The sequence below is a fragment of the Gopherus evgoodei genome, chromosome 9 (assembly GCF_007399415.2).
Source record: "Gopherus evgoodei ecotype Sinaloan lineage chromosome 9, rGopEvg1_v1.p, whole genome shotgun sequence".
NCBI classification, from domain to species: Eukaryota; Metazoa; Chordata; order Testudines; family Testudinidae; genus Gopherus; species Gopherus evgoodei.
Window position 1 is genome coordinate 98050921 of NC_044330.1, and position 16980 is coordinate 98067900.

The 16980-nt window shown below is 43.6% G+C and overlaps 1 protein-coding gene across 2 annotated transcripts in view; it reads right to left on the reverse strand.

The window, feature by feature from the left end:
• MAMLD1 (mastermind like domain containing 1) overlaps positions 1-15716 on the reverse strand; it is a 100712-nt gene extending 84996 nt beyond the window's left edge. The window contains exon 1 of one of the 2 annotated variants that reach the window (XM_030575734.1): positions 15638-15716. In XM_030575734.1, coding sequence (XP_030431594.1) covers positions 15638-15676 — 39 coding nt within the window. In that variant the 5' untranslated portion in view covers positions 15677-15716. Of the gene's footprint in view, positions 1-8964; positions 9192-15637 lie in introns of those variants that run through there. The other variant, XM_030575733.1, reaches the window with a different exon arrangement.
• Between the last annotated feature and the right edge of the window lie 1264 nt (positions 15717-16980).

Sequence of the window (16980 nt, forward strand, 5' to 3'; positions counted from 1 at the left end):
AGTGTGAGTCCCACATACAGACTATACGGCCTTGTGTGTTGTTCCTAAGATTTTTACTTTTTAATAGAGAATCTCCAGTCTGGAAGAAATCCAAGCCATATTCGGTGCTTGTTTGTTGCAATTAAGAAGACCTTTAAAAGTTACCCTTATAAAAGCCTGAAATTCACCCAAAATTATTGAATGGATTAAAGCAGTACTTCTGGGGAAATATTTGCCGAAATTATAATTTTTCCCTAGCTATAAATCATTTCTATATCTCTGGCTACAACGAGTTAACACCACCATTTACACTAGTGCTGTTGTATCATTAGAAGCAACAAGATTATGTACTATAATTCTAATGCCAGCACAATTATTTTGACACCGAGTGTGTCAGGTTTGACTCTATACCCCCTAAATTAATTTCAGAGAAGTGGCTAAATAAAATGGCATCCTTCTTTGTGCTTTTGTTATAACATGCTCATGTGCAACAAACTGTGAAGAAAACGTAGTAATTAGAGGTTAAATTAATCCCTGACAGACAAGCAGCTTAGTAAAACCGGGCCCTCTTCACAAAACATAGCATAAAGCTTGCCGTCTTTCAGAATATGCACAAAAAACATGTGAGATTGGCAAGTACGTTACAACTGCAGTTCAACCAAAAGGAGTAACATTCAAAAGTCAGAATAAGTCTTCAAATAGCCAGTATTAACACCTAAATCTTATTTAAGACATGTGATTTAGAAATCAATGCTATTGTTGTTGTAGACACCCTGATCAAGATCAACAACTCGAAACTAAAGAGCCTTACATAGCAGTACAGGCTTTATAATCACAGTATGATCAACCTCCGATATTAACAACTAGAAAGCTACCTTTTTGGTTCTGATTTTAACGTAAATCTTGAATAGCAACGCTCTATCTACTCCCTGCAAAAATAAAATGTGTTGCATAATTCTGACAAATTAAATGGGTGTGGTTTGGGAGAGTTTAATTTTAAAAAAATTCATAGGTATTTGATTCAAAGATGAGAAGAACCTTTGCTGGAACAGAGTAAGGAAAAACCAATGCAAAATATAAAGACACCTGGCCATACAATGTTGATACTCTCCACTAATTTGTGTGTGCATGTCAAGTTCCAGTAAATATTTCTCTGACCCTAATGACTGATATAAAACTGTCTTATGAACAGGTCCCTCAAAAAAAGGTTTCTAATTAGAGAGGGAAAAGGCTGAGAAGCATTTATATTGAAAAAAAATCCACTGCTTTTACACAGCTATTCACCTCTTCCCCACACCTTCCATCCCACTTGGTTTACACATTACCTATGAAGGTGGAAGGTGCAAAAAAAAAAACACAACAAAAAAAAAAACCTGGCTTCCCCCAGGGCTATTACACTGATGCCACTCAATAGATTGCCTGACATGGGGTGAAACAATAAGACAGTTAACACCCTCCCCTGCAGAGGTAATCCATATCATGTCTGCAGCAGACTGAACCTCCAGCAGTCTGTTCCTGCACAATGGGCTGCTGTGGCTAGATCACCAGGTAGATTCAAAAGAAACATCTTACAATCAAAGTGAAGGAGAATTGGTGTCTATGAGGTTCTCGGATCTACTTGGGAGTGCATTCGTAACACTGGACAGACCTGAAATATCAGCTCATCAATGATTAATGAACTAGGACATGCTCCAGGAGGTACTTGTACAGCATGGCCTTGTTGATAAAGCTGCCAAGTTCTTTGCCTGGGACAGGCAGACAAAGAAAGAAGCGAGAGTTTGAAATGGTCCACCAGAAGGACCAGGTGTGTCATTACCAGTGACAAAATTTCACTAGTTCATAACAATATTTTTAGAGCTTGGACAGCTTGCAAAATAAATACATGATTTTTCACTCACTGGCCTCCTGTCAGTAGCAGCCCTTTAATGGGTCAATACTCATCACTGGCTCATTGCACCGATTAGGCAGAGCCTAGACTAAGAGGTAGTAGGAAGTCTCACTGCCCCAAGAGGAGCAACGGGAGATGCAGAGGCTGCATCATGCCCTCTGCCACATCCCTTTGTAAGCATAGGCCTAGGGACACCCCCATTGCTGCATGAGAGCATTGTGAGGTTCACAGGCATTCAGAAGATGATTGCAAGTCCTTTGGAGTAGGGACAGTGCCGAGCACAATGGGCTCCTGGTCCATGACAGGGGTCCTAGATACTACAGTCATACAAATAATCGTAAGAAGAAGTAATCCCTGCTATACCCAGAGCTAACCACTCCTACTCAGAGCACAGAGGGTGCAATTCAGTCTGGCCTTATGCAAGCTCACACCTCCCTCACAACTGCTCTCCCATACAAGGGCCAGCCAAAAATTTGACCCAAACGATGGTCTCCTCCTGATTTCTCAGACTTTTTCCCTTTCCTTTCCTCCAGCAAGCAGCCATGAGAATTGGGAGTATGGCATTTCGCACTCCCCTTCCTCGAGGACACAGGACCTGATCCGTGAATCTTTACTCATGGGAGAAAAATCACGGTCCCTCACATGCCTAAGTGTTACCAGAACAGGCCCACCAAAGAGAGAAAAGAACATTACTCTCTCTGACAAAATACGTTACCGAGCGCAACTCATTTCATCCAAGATGCACAATAATGTCACACGCTTTTTAGAAGAGTTGATGTGACTGGAAAATTCCAAGCAAAACAAACCATCTTTTCCTCTGTTTTGTTTCCTTTCCCTCCATTTTTAATTTATTATTATTATTGAGGAGATTTACATGGGGAATAAAGAACCTTCATTTTTTAAGAGCTCATTTACACTTTCTAGTTACCCCCATCTGAATGCATTACTCTTTGTGACAATGCAATTGGTTGCTTTGAAAATGATGAGGTCATACATAGAGAACTATGGTCCCAATTCTGCTACTCTTACTCACATGGAGAGATACTTTCATCCTGAATTAAGGTGCACAATCTGGCTCTCAGGGAACTGCAGGTGACAAATATCTCCCTCTTTCCTGCTGGATAAGGTGAAACCTTTAAGTACCAAAGCATTTGGTTATCCACGAAAAGTGCTCCCAATAATAAAAAGCAAGAGAAATACAGAAAGGGATGTCAATGCTGATTGTTTTGCAAAGTTTTCCTGAAGCTGTCAGTAGCCTGAAGTGGGGCAAAGAAAGGCAGATGTAATCAATAAAATATGATGTACATTTGCTACCTCCACTCAAAATAAAGAAATATTTCAGTTTAACATACCAGGAATTCAGATACCACAGTGATAAGTGCAGTACAATTTGCCTAGTTAATTTGAAGCAATGGCCTTTTTGACTGGCCACATCTTGTGTGTTTAAACAAGATAAAACTCTTAATGACCATACCAAAGTATCTTCTACATTTGGCATTCTAAGGCAATTTTCTGAAGTTCCCTCTCCAAAGTTTCTGGCAAGAAATGAAGTGCTGCATAATTTTAGAGTTCAACATCTGAAAAAATCAGAACAGTCTCAACTATTCTTTGAGATGTATAAAAGAACAGTTGAAAAACGTACAGTTGACTGGTGCTACCTAGGTTACCCGTCAATAGCACTGAAACTGGTATATTATCAAGAGAGGTGTATGATGGGAATTGGTTTATTGTGCTGATCCATAGTAACCAGCTCCTGTTCGTCCATCATTTATCTCTCTCACCAGCGACATATGGGTTTGTCTATTCACACTCTCAGCATTCTATCTGCTCCAATAAACAGTCAGCCTTTTTTGCTTGGATGAAGAGATTTTTTTTTTAGTTACATCCATTCTGTGCGTATCAACATTTATGGCAGCCAGATAATTGCCAAAGAGCTCAAGGGGATAAAAGCTACCTCTTTATAACAAACACCCCCTTAAAGAAATCAATATTGATATAAAACATTTTAACGCGAAGCTTTGGTATATCTTCTGCTTCCTTCAGTGTGAAAGCCATTTTTCTAAATGGTAAGTCAGAGAACATTGGACAGAAAGCCTTACTAATGAGTTAAAATACTGCTCTCCCCATAGAGGCTGAAAATTAGCAGCGTACAATATTAATCATTCCTTAAAAAAGTGAGTGGCAAATCTGTCAGATATAAAGAGGTTTCTTTGGAAACGTGCCATTGTTATTTCAATTGATGTAACTATCTTTATCTGAAAATCATACCAATTACTAATGAATCGTAACTTACCAGCACCTTCATCTAAAGGTTTCATGTTGCTGACAACTCACAAATGGCCAGCAGATAGGAACAATGCAAACTTTGGGATTTTCCATTTCCTTTCAGTTTAAAAGCCTCAGCCAGCTTCCTACTTCTCCATGGCTCTGCCCCCCAAGTCTGCATAAATCTAATTACCCCACTCTTTGCAAGATTTAAATGATCCTTCTACAGCTATTTTTCAAGGAACGTGGGACATTTATCGATCAAACGATTGGGAACGCTCAAACTGTACACTATTTAGCCTTCTTAATTTACTGTGTCCATTGTCCTTCACCTCTCCCTCCAATTGTTTGTTATGCTCATTGCAGCTAGTTTCCAGTTAGGTCCCAATCCTGCAATTAATATCCCCACGGGTTGACCCTTGTTCCTGCAGAGCTCTGATTGCAAGATTGGGATCTTTGATTATAAACTCTCTAAGGCAGTAACTGCTTCTTCATGTGTGTTCAGACAGTGCTTAGCACAATGGGTCTCTAACCCTGAGTGGGTTCTCTGGACGCTACCAATATAAATATTAAGTACAGAAGTCACAATGGAATATTAAGAACAATTCACTGCAAGATACCCAATACAATGTATTTATAAGGCACCTCTTACATCTGTGCACTGAGAAGCCATAAGAGGCGTGATATTTTAACTGCTGCCAGTAGTAACTCTTCCAAGAAACATTAATAGCTACCTTCACTCTTCAAAGTCTAAAGAATTACTCAGTTTCAAGGATTTAAAAGTGGAAACCTATAAATATTTGCCCTTCTGAGTTTGAATTATTAGTTGCAAGGGTTTTTAAATTCTATTTTTTGTAATCAGAAACCCAGTTAGAAAAGAACAAGATTTGCTTTGGGCTGCTCAGCGACTAAAGCATTAAATAGCTTTTCACTCACTGGAGAGGGGAGCTGTTAACTGCATATCACCTGCTTTAGGATACATAGTATTTGTTTTTCATCCCTCAGCAACAGACTATTTCCTGGTTGAGTTTAAAAACTCAGTGACGTTCCTATTTCAACCCACACATCTGTGTCACTGTCAACGTCAGTGGCAGGAAAACATTAGAAGTCACCCTCTGCTAATGGTTTCCTAACATGGAATTTCCTTCTATCTTTCTCTCTCAACCCACCTCCTCCCTCCAGCCAGACACATCTTTCCCGAATTGCTTTCTTGTGCCCTTCCAAACATATGGCACAGAAAGACAACTGAAAATGGTCACTGCCAGAACAGGGAGATTATGGTTATTTAAGACCATAGAGTAACTTATTCAAACTACTCTTGCCTGCCTTTGACTTAGAAGCCTGTATGTATATGTGTTCAACCAGCCTTTCATCTGAGCGTCTCTTATACAAAACACATATGTTTGTCTTGCAAGCATCTGGCATCTCCCATCGCAGTATTAGTGCCTCCCACCCCTAATATTATACTTGTAATCAGCTTTCTTACATAAATGTATAAGAAAATATATTCTCCTGCTCAGTGTGTGGGCGTGTTGGGCTGGGGATCATGCCAATAACTAGTAAAGCAATATGTGAGACCATTACTTTTCCCCCTGTTGAGAATATGCTATTTAGTATGCAAACTATGAGCACCTAGAGAAAAGAGAGATGTTTCTTTAAGGGGAAGAGCTGATTAGCTGCTCTTGCTGGCAGCAAACAGCTGGTCAGTCGGGCAGGTTCAAGGCCATTTCAGCTCCCTCTCTTATGGAGGCACCATATGTTCCATCTCTCACATCAGCAGCTTTATTTTCCAATAATCTTGCTCCAGAAGGGAAGCAACAAAGGAGGGGAAGGCGGGGAGAGCCCTCGTTCTACACTTGGCTTATTATTTCCCAGTGTCAGTTTTGTGTGTGGACACGCTAGCCTTCCTCTCAGCCTGGGCTAAAACCAGGGAAGGGGAAAGGCACCTGGGAATGGTTCTTGCCTCCATTTCCTCCTAGCAAGCTAACGGGGGGGGGGGGGAGGGAAGGGGGGAAGAGAGGAAGGGAGGAAGAATTCCCATATTGAGATAAATTGATTTTTGTGGGGTGGAGGGGTCTCACTTCTGGCTGCAATAGGTAATACACTCATTCAGGTCCCCCCCAGGCAATAGGGGTCAGTTTCTCTCCTTTCTCCAAGCAATCGACCTCTGAGATAGCCAGGCCTCAGGAATTAACCAGGGATTAGGGGCTAAACACAAACATTATATACTAGGTGAAATATTTCCTCCAGTTGCTCAATTTAACCCCCAGCTTTCTCCAGAGTGCTGGAAAGCTCAGGGGCGTTTCAGCTCACAGCTGGGAGGTGGCCGCCCAAAAGAAATGCCACCCCCTGGAAGGGGGACAGAATTATAGACTATCAGGGTTGGAAGGGACCTCAGGAGGTCATCTAGTCCAACCCCCTGCTCAAAGCAGGACCATCCCCAACGAAATCATGCCAGGCCCTGGTGTCGCAATCGGCAGCAGGAAGGAAGGAGGCCAGGAGTCCACACCAGCGGGTGAGTCGCCGCTGCTGCTCTGCACGGGTCATTAGCTGCTCCACATGCCAGGAAGGCGCCCCTGCACCACGCACGCTCTGGCATGCACGGCGGGGATTTCTCCAGACGCACCGGGGAAGGGACCAGACACACTTAATCTCCACATTTGCTGCTCGCAGGCTGGGGAAGCACGACAGGGAGAGGGAGGAGGGGGTCATTTTAGAGGTCACCCCCGCCCGCCACCACTGTGGGAGAGAGGGCGGCTCCTTGTCCAGAAGCGACGCAGAGACTCCCCGCGGAGCCACCCGGGTGCCTGGAGGGCTAATCTGTTTGAGACGGGAAGATGCAAAGTGGTGACGGGAGCCTGCAAATTGCAAAGAGGGAATTAGAGCCCTGATCATGTTAGACAGCGATTGGGCGTCCCAGGCTTTCCTGCAACCTATAAATCTCCAGTTCCAAACGCTCGGCTCGCTGCACTAGTCCCTCCCTTAGCTCGGCTGCTAGCCTCGTGGAAAACAAAAGCCGCTTTTTAATTTATTGTTCCAGGAACAGGGGAAAACGGCCTGAAAGGAAACTAAAGCCCGATTTCTTCCAGGGAAACTACCGTTCCCCACCCCCCGGGAAACCTCCAAGTCCCCTGGTTACAAACTCCCGCCACCCCCCTAACAAAAAGAGGCTGCAATGCCCCCAGCCCTACCCCACTGCACCCCGGGGTCAGGAGACCCGGCAGGGAGCAGAAGCCAAACAGCACCCAAACCAACCCGCCCCCCTCAGCAACTGCCAAAGGGGTCCGAGCACAGGACGCGGGGAGATAATTTAGGGAGGGGGGTCAAAGGAAAGCGAAGGGAGGAAGGATACCACATCACAGGGCTGCAGGTTACAGGAGAGACAGGGAAGCGAGACCGCGAGCTGGTTGTTTACCCTGCGACTGCCTTCAACGCGGCTCTTAATCACAGGATGAGAAACCAAAACAGTTTAAAAACGTGAGTCAGCAGGCAGTTTATTTTAAAAACAGCTCCGATCCAGTCTCACACACGCAATTTGCGCCTTCTCGCCTCACTGCGGGGTCACTCCTGTTTACACACACACACCGCTCAGTATTGAAGGGGGTTCGAATTTGTGCTGCAAACTCTCGGAAGGAATAACTAGAGGGCTCCTGATGCTTTCAGTTGGGTCTTTTGTTCAAATCCTGCCTGCAAAGCGTGCACTTTACACTCCAAAAATAAGCACAGACTTTTCTGCCAACAGAATACAAACACATCCCTAGCACCCCTCATCCTGTGTGTGACACCTTGCTGGAGAGTCCCCTTAAATGGGTGGGTTTTATTCGTCCATGTCTGTTTGATCTAAGTTTAAATCAAAAGTCCCCAGTAATTAGACTAAAGCAAGCCTTCCTGTACTGCTCTGTTTACACAGGGATACTACAGCTCCAAGGGCTGAGTGTATTGGCAGATTTCTAATCCTATTAGTCTCTGTGCAGTCAGCATTTAATCTAGGATAAAAACAGGCAGCAGCTACTTCCTTTCCGGACGGATTTCGAGACACATTTCATGATGAAATATAATAATAATTAATAATAAAGTACCTTTTGCATTAATCATCTCAGCCCCGTGCCAGGGTGCAGGCAGCAGCCAGAGACATTCCTATCTGCATTTGTACTCTGCCTCTTTGCTGGTGCTAGCAGGGAGCAGGAGGATCGTGTGTGTTTCTCAGATCATGAACAAACCAACACGGTGCGTTTGTCTAAGAAATAAAACTATCCCGCGACCTAGGAGACGTTCTCTGACTGAACCGACCGATCCGAGACAGAAAGGGGAGGAAAGTCTTGCAGGCTTCTCGCCCTTTGCCAGGCAGCTGCTTCCCACCCAGACACAGAGGCTGCACTTCGTCTGCTTCCTTGAAGCAAAGCTCCCGGAGTTTCAAATCTCTCCTGCCACACACACCAGCCTGTCCCACTTTCTTTTCTTTCTTTCTTTTTAAAGCAGACAATCGAAGGGATCACCTTGATTCAGCACCATCTTAGACACCCACAGACCCCCTTCCAGACTGACAACAGTTTATCAGAATGGAGGGGTCAGTCTTCTCACCAACTTACCCGGTTTCTTTATAAATTGTTAAAGCCCCAGCCGTGGTTTGACAAATATAAACTAGCAGAATAAAACAAGCACAAGGTGGGTACTTCCAGGGACCACGCCTGAGAACTTTACAATCCCAGGCTCCCAGGCGCTCACATTATAAACTGCACTAAACCTGGGCAGGCAAGTATTCGGATACGAATTAAGCCCCTTTAAATCAACTACAACTTTTCCGGTTCATATCAATTCCACATGCTACTTACTGGAATATGTGGCTCCATGACCCGCTGGGAAACCAGAAGCATCTTGGACTGGTGATCAACCAGCTGTTAGATCCACTTTGGCTGTATTGAACAAAACCACGCAAAGCAAAATACTCTAAGATTGTTTTCTCCTTTTAGGTTCCAGACAAGTTCATCCTGGCATTGCAGTTTGCTAATGATTCAGTGTCTGTCTCAATCTGCTCACTACATTTCCATCAACCCACAGCTTCCTCACTTAGAAGGTGGAGTTTGTGGGGTTTAAGTTACTGATAGGCATATCTAACTGCTGTGTCACTCAAAGAGGAGGAGACACACACACTCTCTCTCTCTCTCACACAACACACAAACCCCTCTAGCCTTAAAGGGGAAGTGTCACTTTCTTTTCCCCTCTAGAAACTGCATCCAAGGAATTATTTGTTCAGTGCATGGAGGCAAATAATTATACAGTCTATAAGCACCCTACTTGAACATGCAAAGAGCTGCTTAGCATTTTTATAGCCTTCTCCTGGATGTGTAATTTCATTCCGGGTAAAAAAGTAGGGTCATTTACAAATATACAGGGAGTTACTGGAGCTTTACTTTTTTCTTCAAAGGATACAAATCAGTTAAAGGCTAGTGTAATACATGATTTGTAAAGATTTGTAATCCTAAAACAGGTGATTTCCTGGCTCTTTCTGTTATTCCAGCTAAGATATTTAATAGGATAATGTTCAAATAAGGGTTAAACTCACCTCCCATAGGTGAACCCAGGTTCGGAGTAAAGGAGTGGTACAGCTGCCTCCTGTACTGCCAGCTGCGTATACATGTAGCTAGATACAGATACAGAGCTGCCCAAAATCAGGATGCTTCTCTTATGGTTGTAAACATGCTTGTCACAAAGTGAGATTTCTGAATATTAACTTTGACAAAATAGCCACTGCAGCTGAGGGGCTGAGATTTTCTTCTGATCTCCTCCTGGAATGTGCATAAATTACTCAGCATAGCATAGGACAGCATACCGAGTTCACAAATAACTGTGAGTATAATCTCATTCCATTACCTTCCTAAATCACCATAATGTTCACTCCTGTACTGATACCTCAGAGACTCTAAAAAACCCCTTTTCTTGATTCATTGACCTAATGGGTGAGATGTGGAAATACAGTAGCACCATGTGAGAAGCACCCAGAGGTATTCTAGTTAGTTACTTTACAGAGAGCTTTCCCCAGATTGTGAATTGATTAAACATTAAAAAAAACGTATTGAGGGCCATCACTCGATGACTGTCCTTTTTCTTCATGCCTTTTCAATGTGAATATTAAGATTTTATTCTACATTTTTTACATACCATCTTAATTTTTAATTTCTAATAAAATATCTTTTTTGTGAAGAGTGAGACAAGAAGAAGAGCTCTGTGTAAATCGAAGCTTGGCTCCCTCACCACCAGAAGTTGGTCCAATAAAAGATATTACTTCACTCACTTTGTCTCTCTAATATCCTGGGACCAACACAGCTACAACACTGCAAACAACAATGGAGGATATCTTTTTTTTTTTTAATCACTTCTACTGGAAATAGGAATAGTAGTAAATTCTACCCATCAGGAGAGGTCTGCCCTTAAAATTAAGAAGAAAACCGAGAAAGTTTTATGAATAAAACCCAAGAACTACTTTGGCCAAATAAATATAAGGAGCCAGACTCTGGCCTCGAGCCGATGATAGTTCTATAACTGAGCATCCTCAGCTCTCATTTACCCCATGTCCCAGTGAAATTATCCTGGCTTCACTGAGGACAGAAGTGCCCTGATTTTTTTACATTTATAGTTGGAGTTTATAAAACAAATAATAATAATAATAATGATGAAGCTCTCAAAGGTTTGATTGTGGCATCTGAATGAAGCAGGCTCTCACACTCCTTAGGTGAAACCTCCAGGTTTCTGGGCTGGATGCATCAACAGACTTCATGATGATCCCACATTCCTGAGCATTATTTGTATTATTTTAATTGCTTTTTGTTTGGCAATGTCCTACTAGTTTGGTAGACTTTTTGTTGTCTTGTCTTGTGTATCTTTGAGAGTTATGGTAGCATTATGTAGTATTTTGTATATTGTACCAGAAGTAAAATAATGTAATAACAAATTGTAGTACTGTGAAAGGTTGTAGATCAGGGTGATCAAGCATACGGACCCCCCAAGCCACATATGATAATCTTCAGAAGTTTGAGAGCCTGGCACACCTTACAGGGGTCAGGGTTTCTGCCTTGCCAGAGGCGCCTGCCCCACTTCTGCTGAAGCCTCCCCCATTGACGGCGGCTTCCTCCAGGTCTGGGGGGTGCTCAACCCCCACTCCGCCACAGGCCCCAACCCCTTCACTAAACCCCCACCCCCCTCCCACCTGTTCCTGCCCTTACCCTGCCTCTTCCCCGCCCCCTCCCCTGAGCGTGCCCCATCCCCATTCCTCCTCCTTCTTCCCCGAGCCTTCTACGTGGCACAAAACAGCTGACTGCGGCAGGTGGGAGGCACTGGGTGGGAGCGAAGGAGTTGATCAGCAGGGCTGCTGGCGGGGGGGGGGAGAAGGGGGCAGCTGACTGCCAGTGGGTGCTAAGCACATGCTCATTTTTTTCCGTGGGTGCTCCAGCTCTGGAGCACCCACAGAGTCAGTGCCTATGCCCCCCCACACACACTAGGCAGAGAAGCCCCTAACCCCACCACCCCACTGCAGGGCAGAAGCCCCGAGCTTCACCCCCACCCCTAGTCTGGTAGGCGGAAAATGCAGGAGGGAGAGGGGCAGAGGGGCTCTGCAAGCTACACTTTAACTGTAAAAGAGCCACATGTGGCTCACAAGCCACAGTTTGGCCACCCCTGTCCTAGATCCATAACTGTGACAACTAAAGACTCTGGTGAAAACCTGGCCATGCTGAAATCTACAGCAAAACTTCCTCTCTTGGTGTGTCTGCACTGCGAGAAAAAACCTGTGGCACCAAGTCTCAGAGCCCAGGTCCAGGGCTGCCCGGGGGGGGGGAGGCAGGGAAGTGGGGCACTTTGCCCCGGGCCCCACAGGGGCTCCCACGAGAGTTTTCAGGGACCCGCATGAGAGTTTTCAGCGGGTCCTTCAGTGCCACCAAACACACCCGGAGCAAGTGAAGGACCCACTGCCAAAGACCTGGAACTTCTGCTGCAGGTCTTTGGCTGCAATTCAGCGGCAAGGGCTTCCTCCGCTCCAGGTCTTTGGCGGCAGTTCGGTGGCAGGTCCTTCACTCACTCCGGGACCTGCCGCCGATGTGCCCCGAAGACCCAGTGTGGACAGACCTCCTGCATTGAAGACCCCAGGCCTCCTGAATCCTCCGCGAGGCTCTGCCCAGGTCATTGGACTCAGTCTAAAAATTGCAGTATAGACATTTGGGGGAGGGTCTCAGAGCCCTGGCTCCAATCCAAGCCCTAACGTCTACACTACAATTTTTAGCCCTGCCGCCTGAACCTCATAAGTCTGAGTCAGCTGACCCAGCCCAGCTGTACCTATGCCATGGGTCTTCTATTGCCTTGTAGACGTACTTGCACTGGGGCAGGATTCCACACTCTGATTATGCACTGATTGGGTCCATCGTAGGCAAACTGCTGACAGTTCCTACCAAGGTGCCTCAATCTTGTTCTGGAAAACGGTGGTGGTTTTGTTTCTGATAGGAAATTCTAGAGGCATCAAGATTGTTGCTATGGCCCGTTAAGTCTTTGGTCGTTTTACTGAGATTGCCAACAAATGTGCCAATTGCACAGATGGTTTTCCTGAGGTAGGCACCAAACACACTTCTGATCAGCAGGGATTCTCTCTTTCTTACACAGTTTTACAATTATTTGTCATATTTCCTTTAGCATATTTATCCCAGATATTCTGGAGAATGTGAGACTTATTCAGTCTGTTTTACAAAACCAAAGTCCTTTCCGTAGTGACAGACTGAGATGTCAGACTCAAAACCTGGAGTCTGGGAAATGTGCAATTAGGATAAATATATTTTAAAAAAAATAATAGTAATCAACTAGAAGAAAGAGGAAGTGCACTGAAATGTGCTACATATTTCTCATCATTTTGAAATAACTGAACCCAGCCATCTTTATCCTGTAGATTTTGAAAAGCTGATATCCTCTTATGTAGTCTTAAAGGAAAACTGTTCATAAACATACATTACAATATTGTGCTAACTAAGTGCCTGGCTTATTCAACTGAGGACAGGTCTAGAGATTGTATAGCGTAGTTGTGTGAGTATCAGGCATTGTCAAATGAGGGATCCAAGCGCTGTAGTAGACCAAAAACACGAACATCTCAAGTAGGTGCAAACTGAGCATATTAAAGAAGGTGAAAGCCAGGTCAGCACTACTGATAGTGCTGTGCACTGCCACTGGGGAGAATCCTATTCAGTTCCCAGCCTAGTTCTGCTGTTCCTGAGGTCAGTAAGGGCAGCGGAGGTCCCAGCAGGTGGGGATCCCTCCACAGCAGGGTGTGGGGAAGTGTCTTGAAAAGCAATTGCAAGTGCTCTCAGCAGCATGGATGGACTGAAGGGAACTCTTGCCAGTCCGTGGCTGGAAGGTTGTTTGTCATAGCTAGAGCAATATGAAGCTTTTACTAGCAAAATACACCTGGCTTATTTACACGCTGGAAACTTTGGTGAGGTTTGCTGACAGACTCACAGACTTCTGTGCTCCGAAATCAAACAGGAGGAAAACATGAAGTTTGACGGTTCTGCATGTTTTTTACCTTAAATCAGGTGAAACTCAGTGGTTTCAGCTGAATTTCACTTTGAGGTTGTGTGTTTGTTGGAATCTGAAACTCAAAGCTAAATTCAAGGGGAGTGAAACCACAAGAACTGAAAAAAAATTTGCATGAGTCCTTGCAAACCAAGCCTCCTGAGTTTCCCCCAACACTAGCTACAAAGCAGTGCCTTATTGGGTAGTAGTGTGAGGAATAAAGTGTGGGGAGGAGGGGAAATTAGGCAGGATGCCTTGGTGCTCACCCAAGGACGCAGATATCTCCACCCCATAGCAAAGATAGACGAGACTCACGGTTACAAGGTCGGGAATGAACAGAAGCTTAAAGGAAGAAGAATGGGGTTGTGGAAGAAAAATTGTTCCTATGATGAAAGATGAAAGGAGAACACAAAAGAACAGAACTAGGATTGGTTTTGAAGCAACAAAGATGGTTTGGTTTTACAGGAACATAGGAATTGCCATATACTAGGTCTGACCACCAGTGGCCCATCTAATCTGAGATCTTGTTCCTGACAGTCGGCAGTAGCAGATGCTTCAGAAGAAGGTGCAAGGAGCACTGAAATGAACAACTATGGAATAACCTGCCCTTAGAGAAGGCTTAGGAAGCATCTTTCCTAAACCGAGGCAGTTAGTAACTGGTTTATGTCCTGAAATATGAGGGCTAATATCCCATGTCCATCTTTTTACCTTAACATAACTGGATGGGTTTTCTTATGCATACAAAATTTTAATCCCTGTCTGGAACCTGCTAAGATCTTAGCCTCAACAATATTTTGTGGCAGTGAGTTCCACACGCAAATGAGGCGTTGAATTGTATTTGCTTAGCTCAGATTTAAGTGTATTTAATTAGGTGTCCCTTTCCCTAGTTAAATCACATAGAAGGTATTTGAAAATTAGCTGAATTATTTTTCTGAACTGCATCCATAAACAGTTTTAATTTTCTCAGTAATGCTTGTTGCAGTCAGAAATTTTTTAAAAGTACTCTGGAAAAGAATGTGACATTGTTAATATATTGATTCAAATTTTCCTGAGAATCACTAAATTTGGAAAAATAGAAGGCTTTAATTACCTGCTCAGTAACAAAGGCTTTTTTTCCTTAAAGGGCTTCAGAATGGTCTTCATTGATTTGGACATGAAACAAGACCACAGTTGATGCAAGCAATTTTTCCTCAGTAGATCATTATTTAACATGAATGTCAGCATAACAGTGGCACAGGTAAAGTCATCAAAGAATGGACTGACGTATTATGTATTTAAACGGATGTGCAAACTGGTTTAGGGAATTACATAAATCAAAGTGAATGCCATTTTGTCTTCACAGAATTAGTCGTCAAAGGTCTAACCAGAGCTTCTGTGCTTTTGAATAAAAGGAGAAGCTGATGCAACTGACCATTAGTATTTTTCTTACAAAAAGCATATTTTCAGTGAAATGATGCATGATATATAGTGTGCTACTTTTAACTGTGTATAGATTTAATTAAAGTTAATTACTGGGCGATTGCCAAATACTTGTTCCAAATGGAGCTATTTTAATCTTAATTCTTTTTAAAAAGATCAGTCTATTGTTTTTCATAGTTAGGGATCTGATCCTGCAGACACTTAAGCACGTGCTTAATATCAAGTACATGAGTATTCCCACGGAAGTTAGCAGGACTAGTCAAGTGCTTAAAGTTAAGTACGTCCATATGCGTTTGCAGGGTCAGCATCTTCGTGATCCAAGGCTTGCTTACATAGAGTGAAATCCTGGCTCCATTTAAATCAATGGAAGTTTTACCCATGTGAAGCAACAATCAAAACTTGAGAAATCTGCCCGAAACTATTCACCACAAGCAAAATCGTGCTGCCTTCACACAGGCAAAAGCTCTTTTTCATGTCCGTGGAATTTTGCCTGAGTAAAGGCTGACAGGTTTGGCCCTGCATTATTTTCTCCCTTCTTACCTGCAATAATGTCACATCCAGGACTCTGACTGAAGTCATTGGAGTTTTGGGTTCAGATCAATGGCATGACCGAGGTTAGGTAGCAGCGCTGTAAAGAACAGTAAATCCTTTACATGCCTTCTTCAAAGGCAAAATATTCAATGGAAAGATGGAATTATGACTGACAGATGATTTAAATGTCTTCGTAGAGGAGATACTGCCATCCCAATTAGAATGCTCTTGCAGCTCGTAAGATTTTCCATTAAAAAATAAAATGTTACAAATGAATGGCGGCATCATGTTTCATGGCTGTGTTGTTAGCAACAAAAATACATTGAAAACATTGACTAATGAATGGCCTTTCTCCAGTTTTGACTTGTGCACACACACCTTCTCTCTTCACTTGTGATACATGCGTCAGGCTCGGCTGGTGCATAGTGCACACTGGATCTTGGACTTTGTCATGCACGATGTGCAGGCATAGGCCAGCATGTCGGAAGGGTTTCACACTATTATTATTTATTATATGTATTACTGTAGGACCTAGCAGTTCCAGTCATGGACCAGGCCCCCATTGTGCTAGGGGCTGTACAAACACAGACCGAAAAGTCCCTGCATTTTCCCATTGGCCTCATTTAGAGGCCTTGAATAAAACCTTCTTTTCCCTGAAACACACAAGTGGCAATGTACACACAGGCACAATTTCCACAAGCCTGTATTTGCGACGTCTGTCCACATGAGACACCTCTTCTACAAGCATTACATTCTGCAGAAGTCCTGCATTTGTCAGTAGCTATAGCTTCCGGGAACCAAATGGGCAGAAATGCAGCTTCCAGCCCAAGAAAATGGGCCTCAGGACACCAGGTGACGTTGTAACAGTTGACAGTGGCCAGCTTTCCATGTTAATGATGTATCCCATGTAATGTGATGCCTTGATTGAATCATATCCCTACATATCATTCAGATCAGGGCATCACACACACAGATGCCACACTGCGAAAGGATTTAGTGGAAAAAGTAACATGCCATATTCACTGCTATACAGTGCAGTCTGTATATATGTGCAATGATCATGGATTGTGAGGCCAGCCGAAGTCAGTGTAAAGATACCTATTTTCTTGGATGAGTTTTGGACCAGGCTCTACCTGAGGCATTTGGGGATAACTGCATCAGTCAAAACATTAGATCAGCTTTAATTTCATACTGACTATTTTTGGAAGAAAGGAATATGTATGGTTTCCTCCTTTTGGGGAAAGGGCAGCCTTTTCTGGGCATTTCAGTTCTACGTCTAGTATGTTTATCTACTTAGTGTAGCTGGCACCACCTTTAGAGTATGCCTTGTTTCTTTAGTGCAAATTACTATT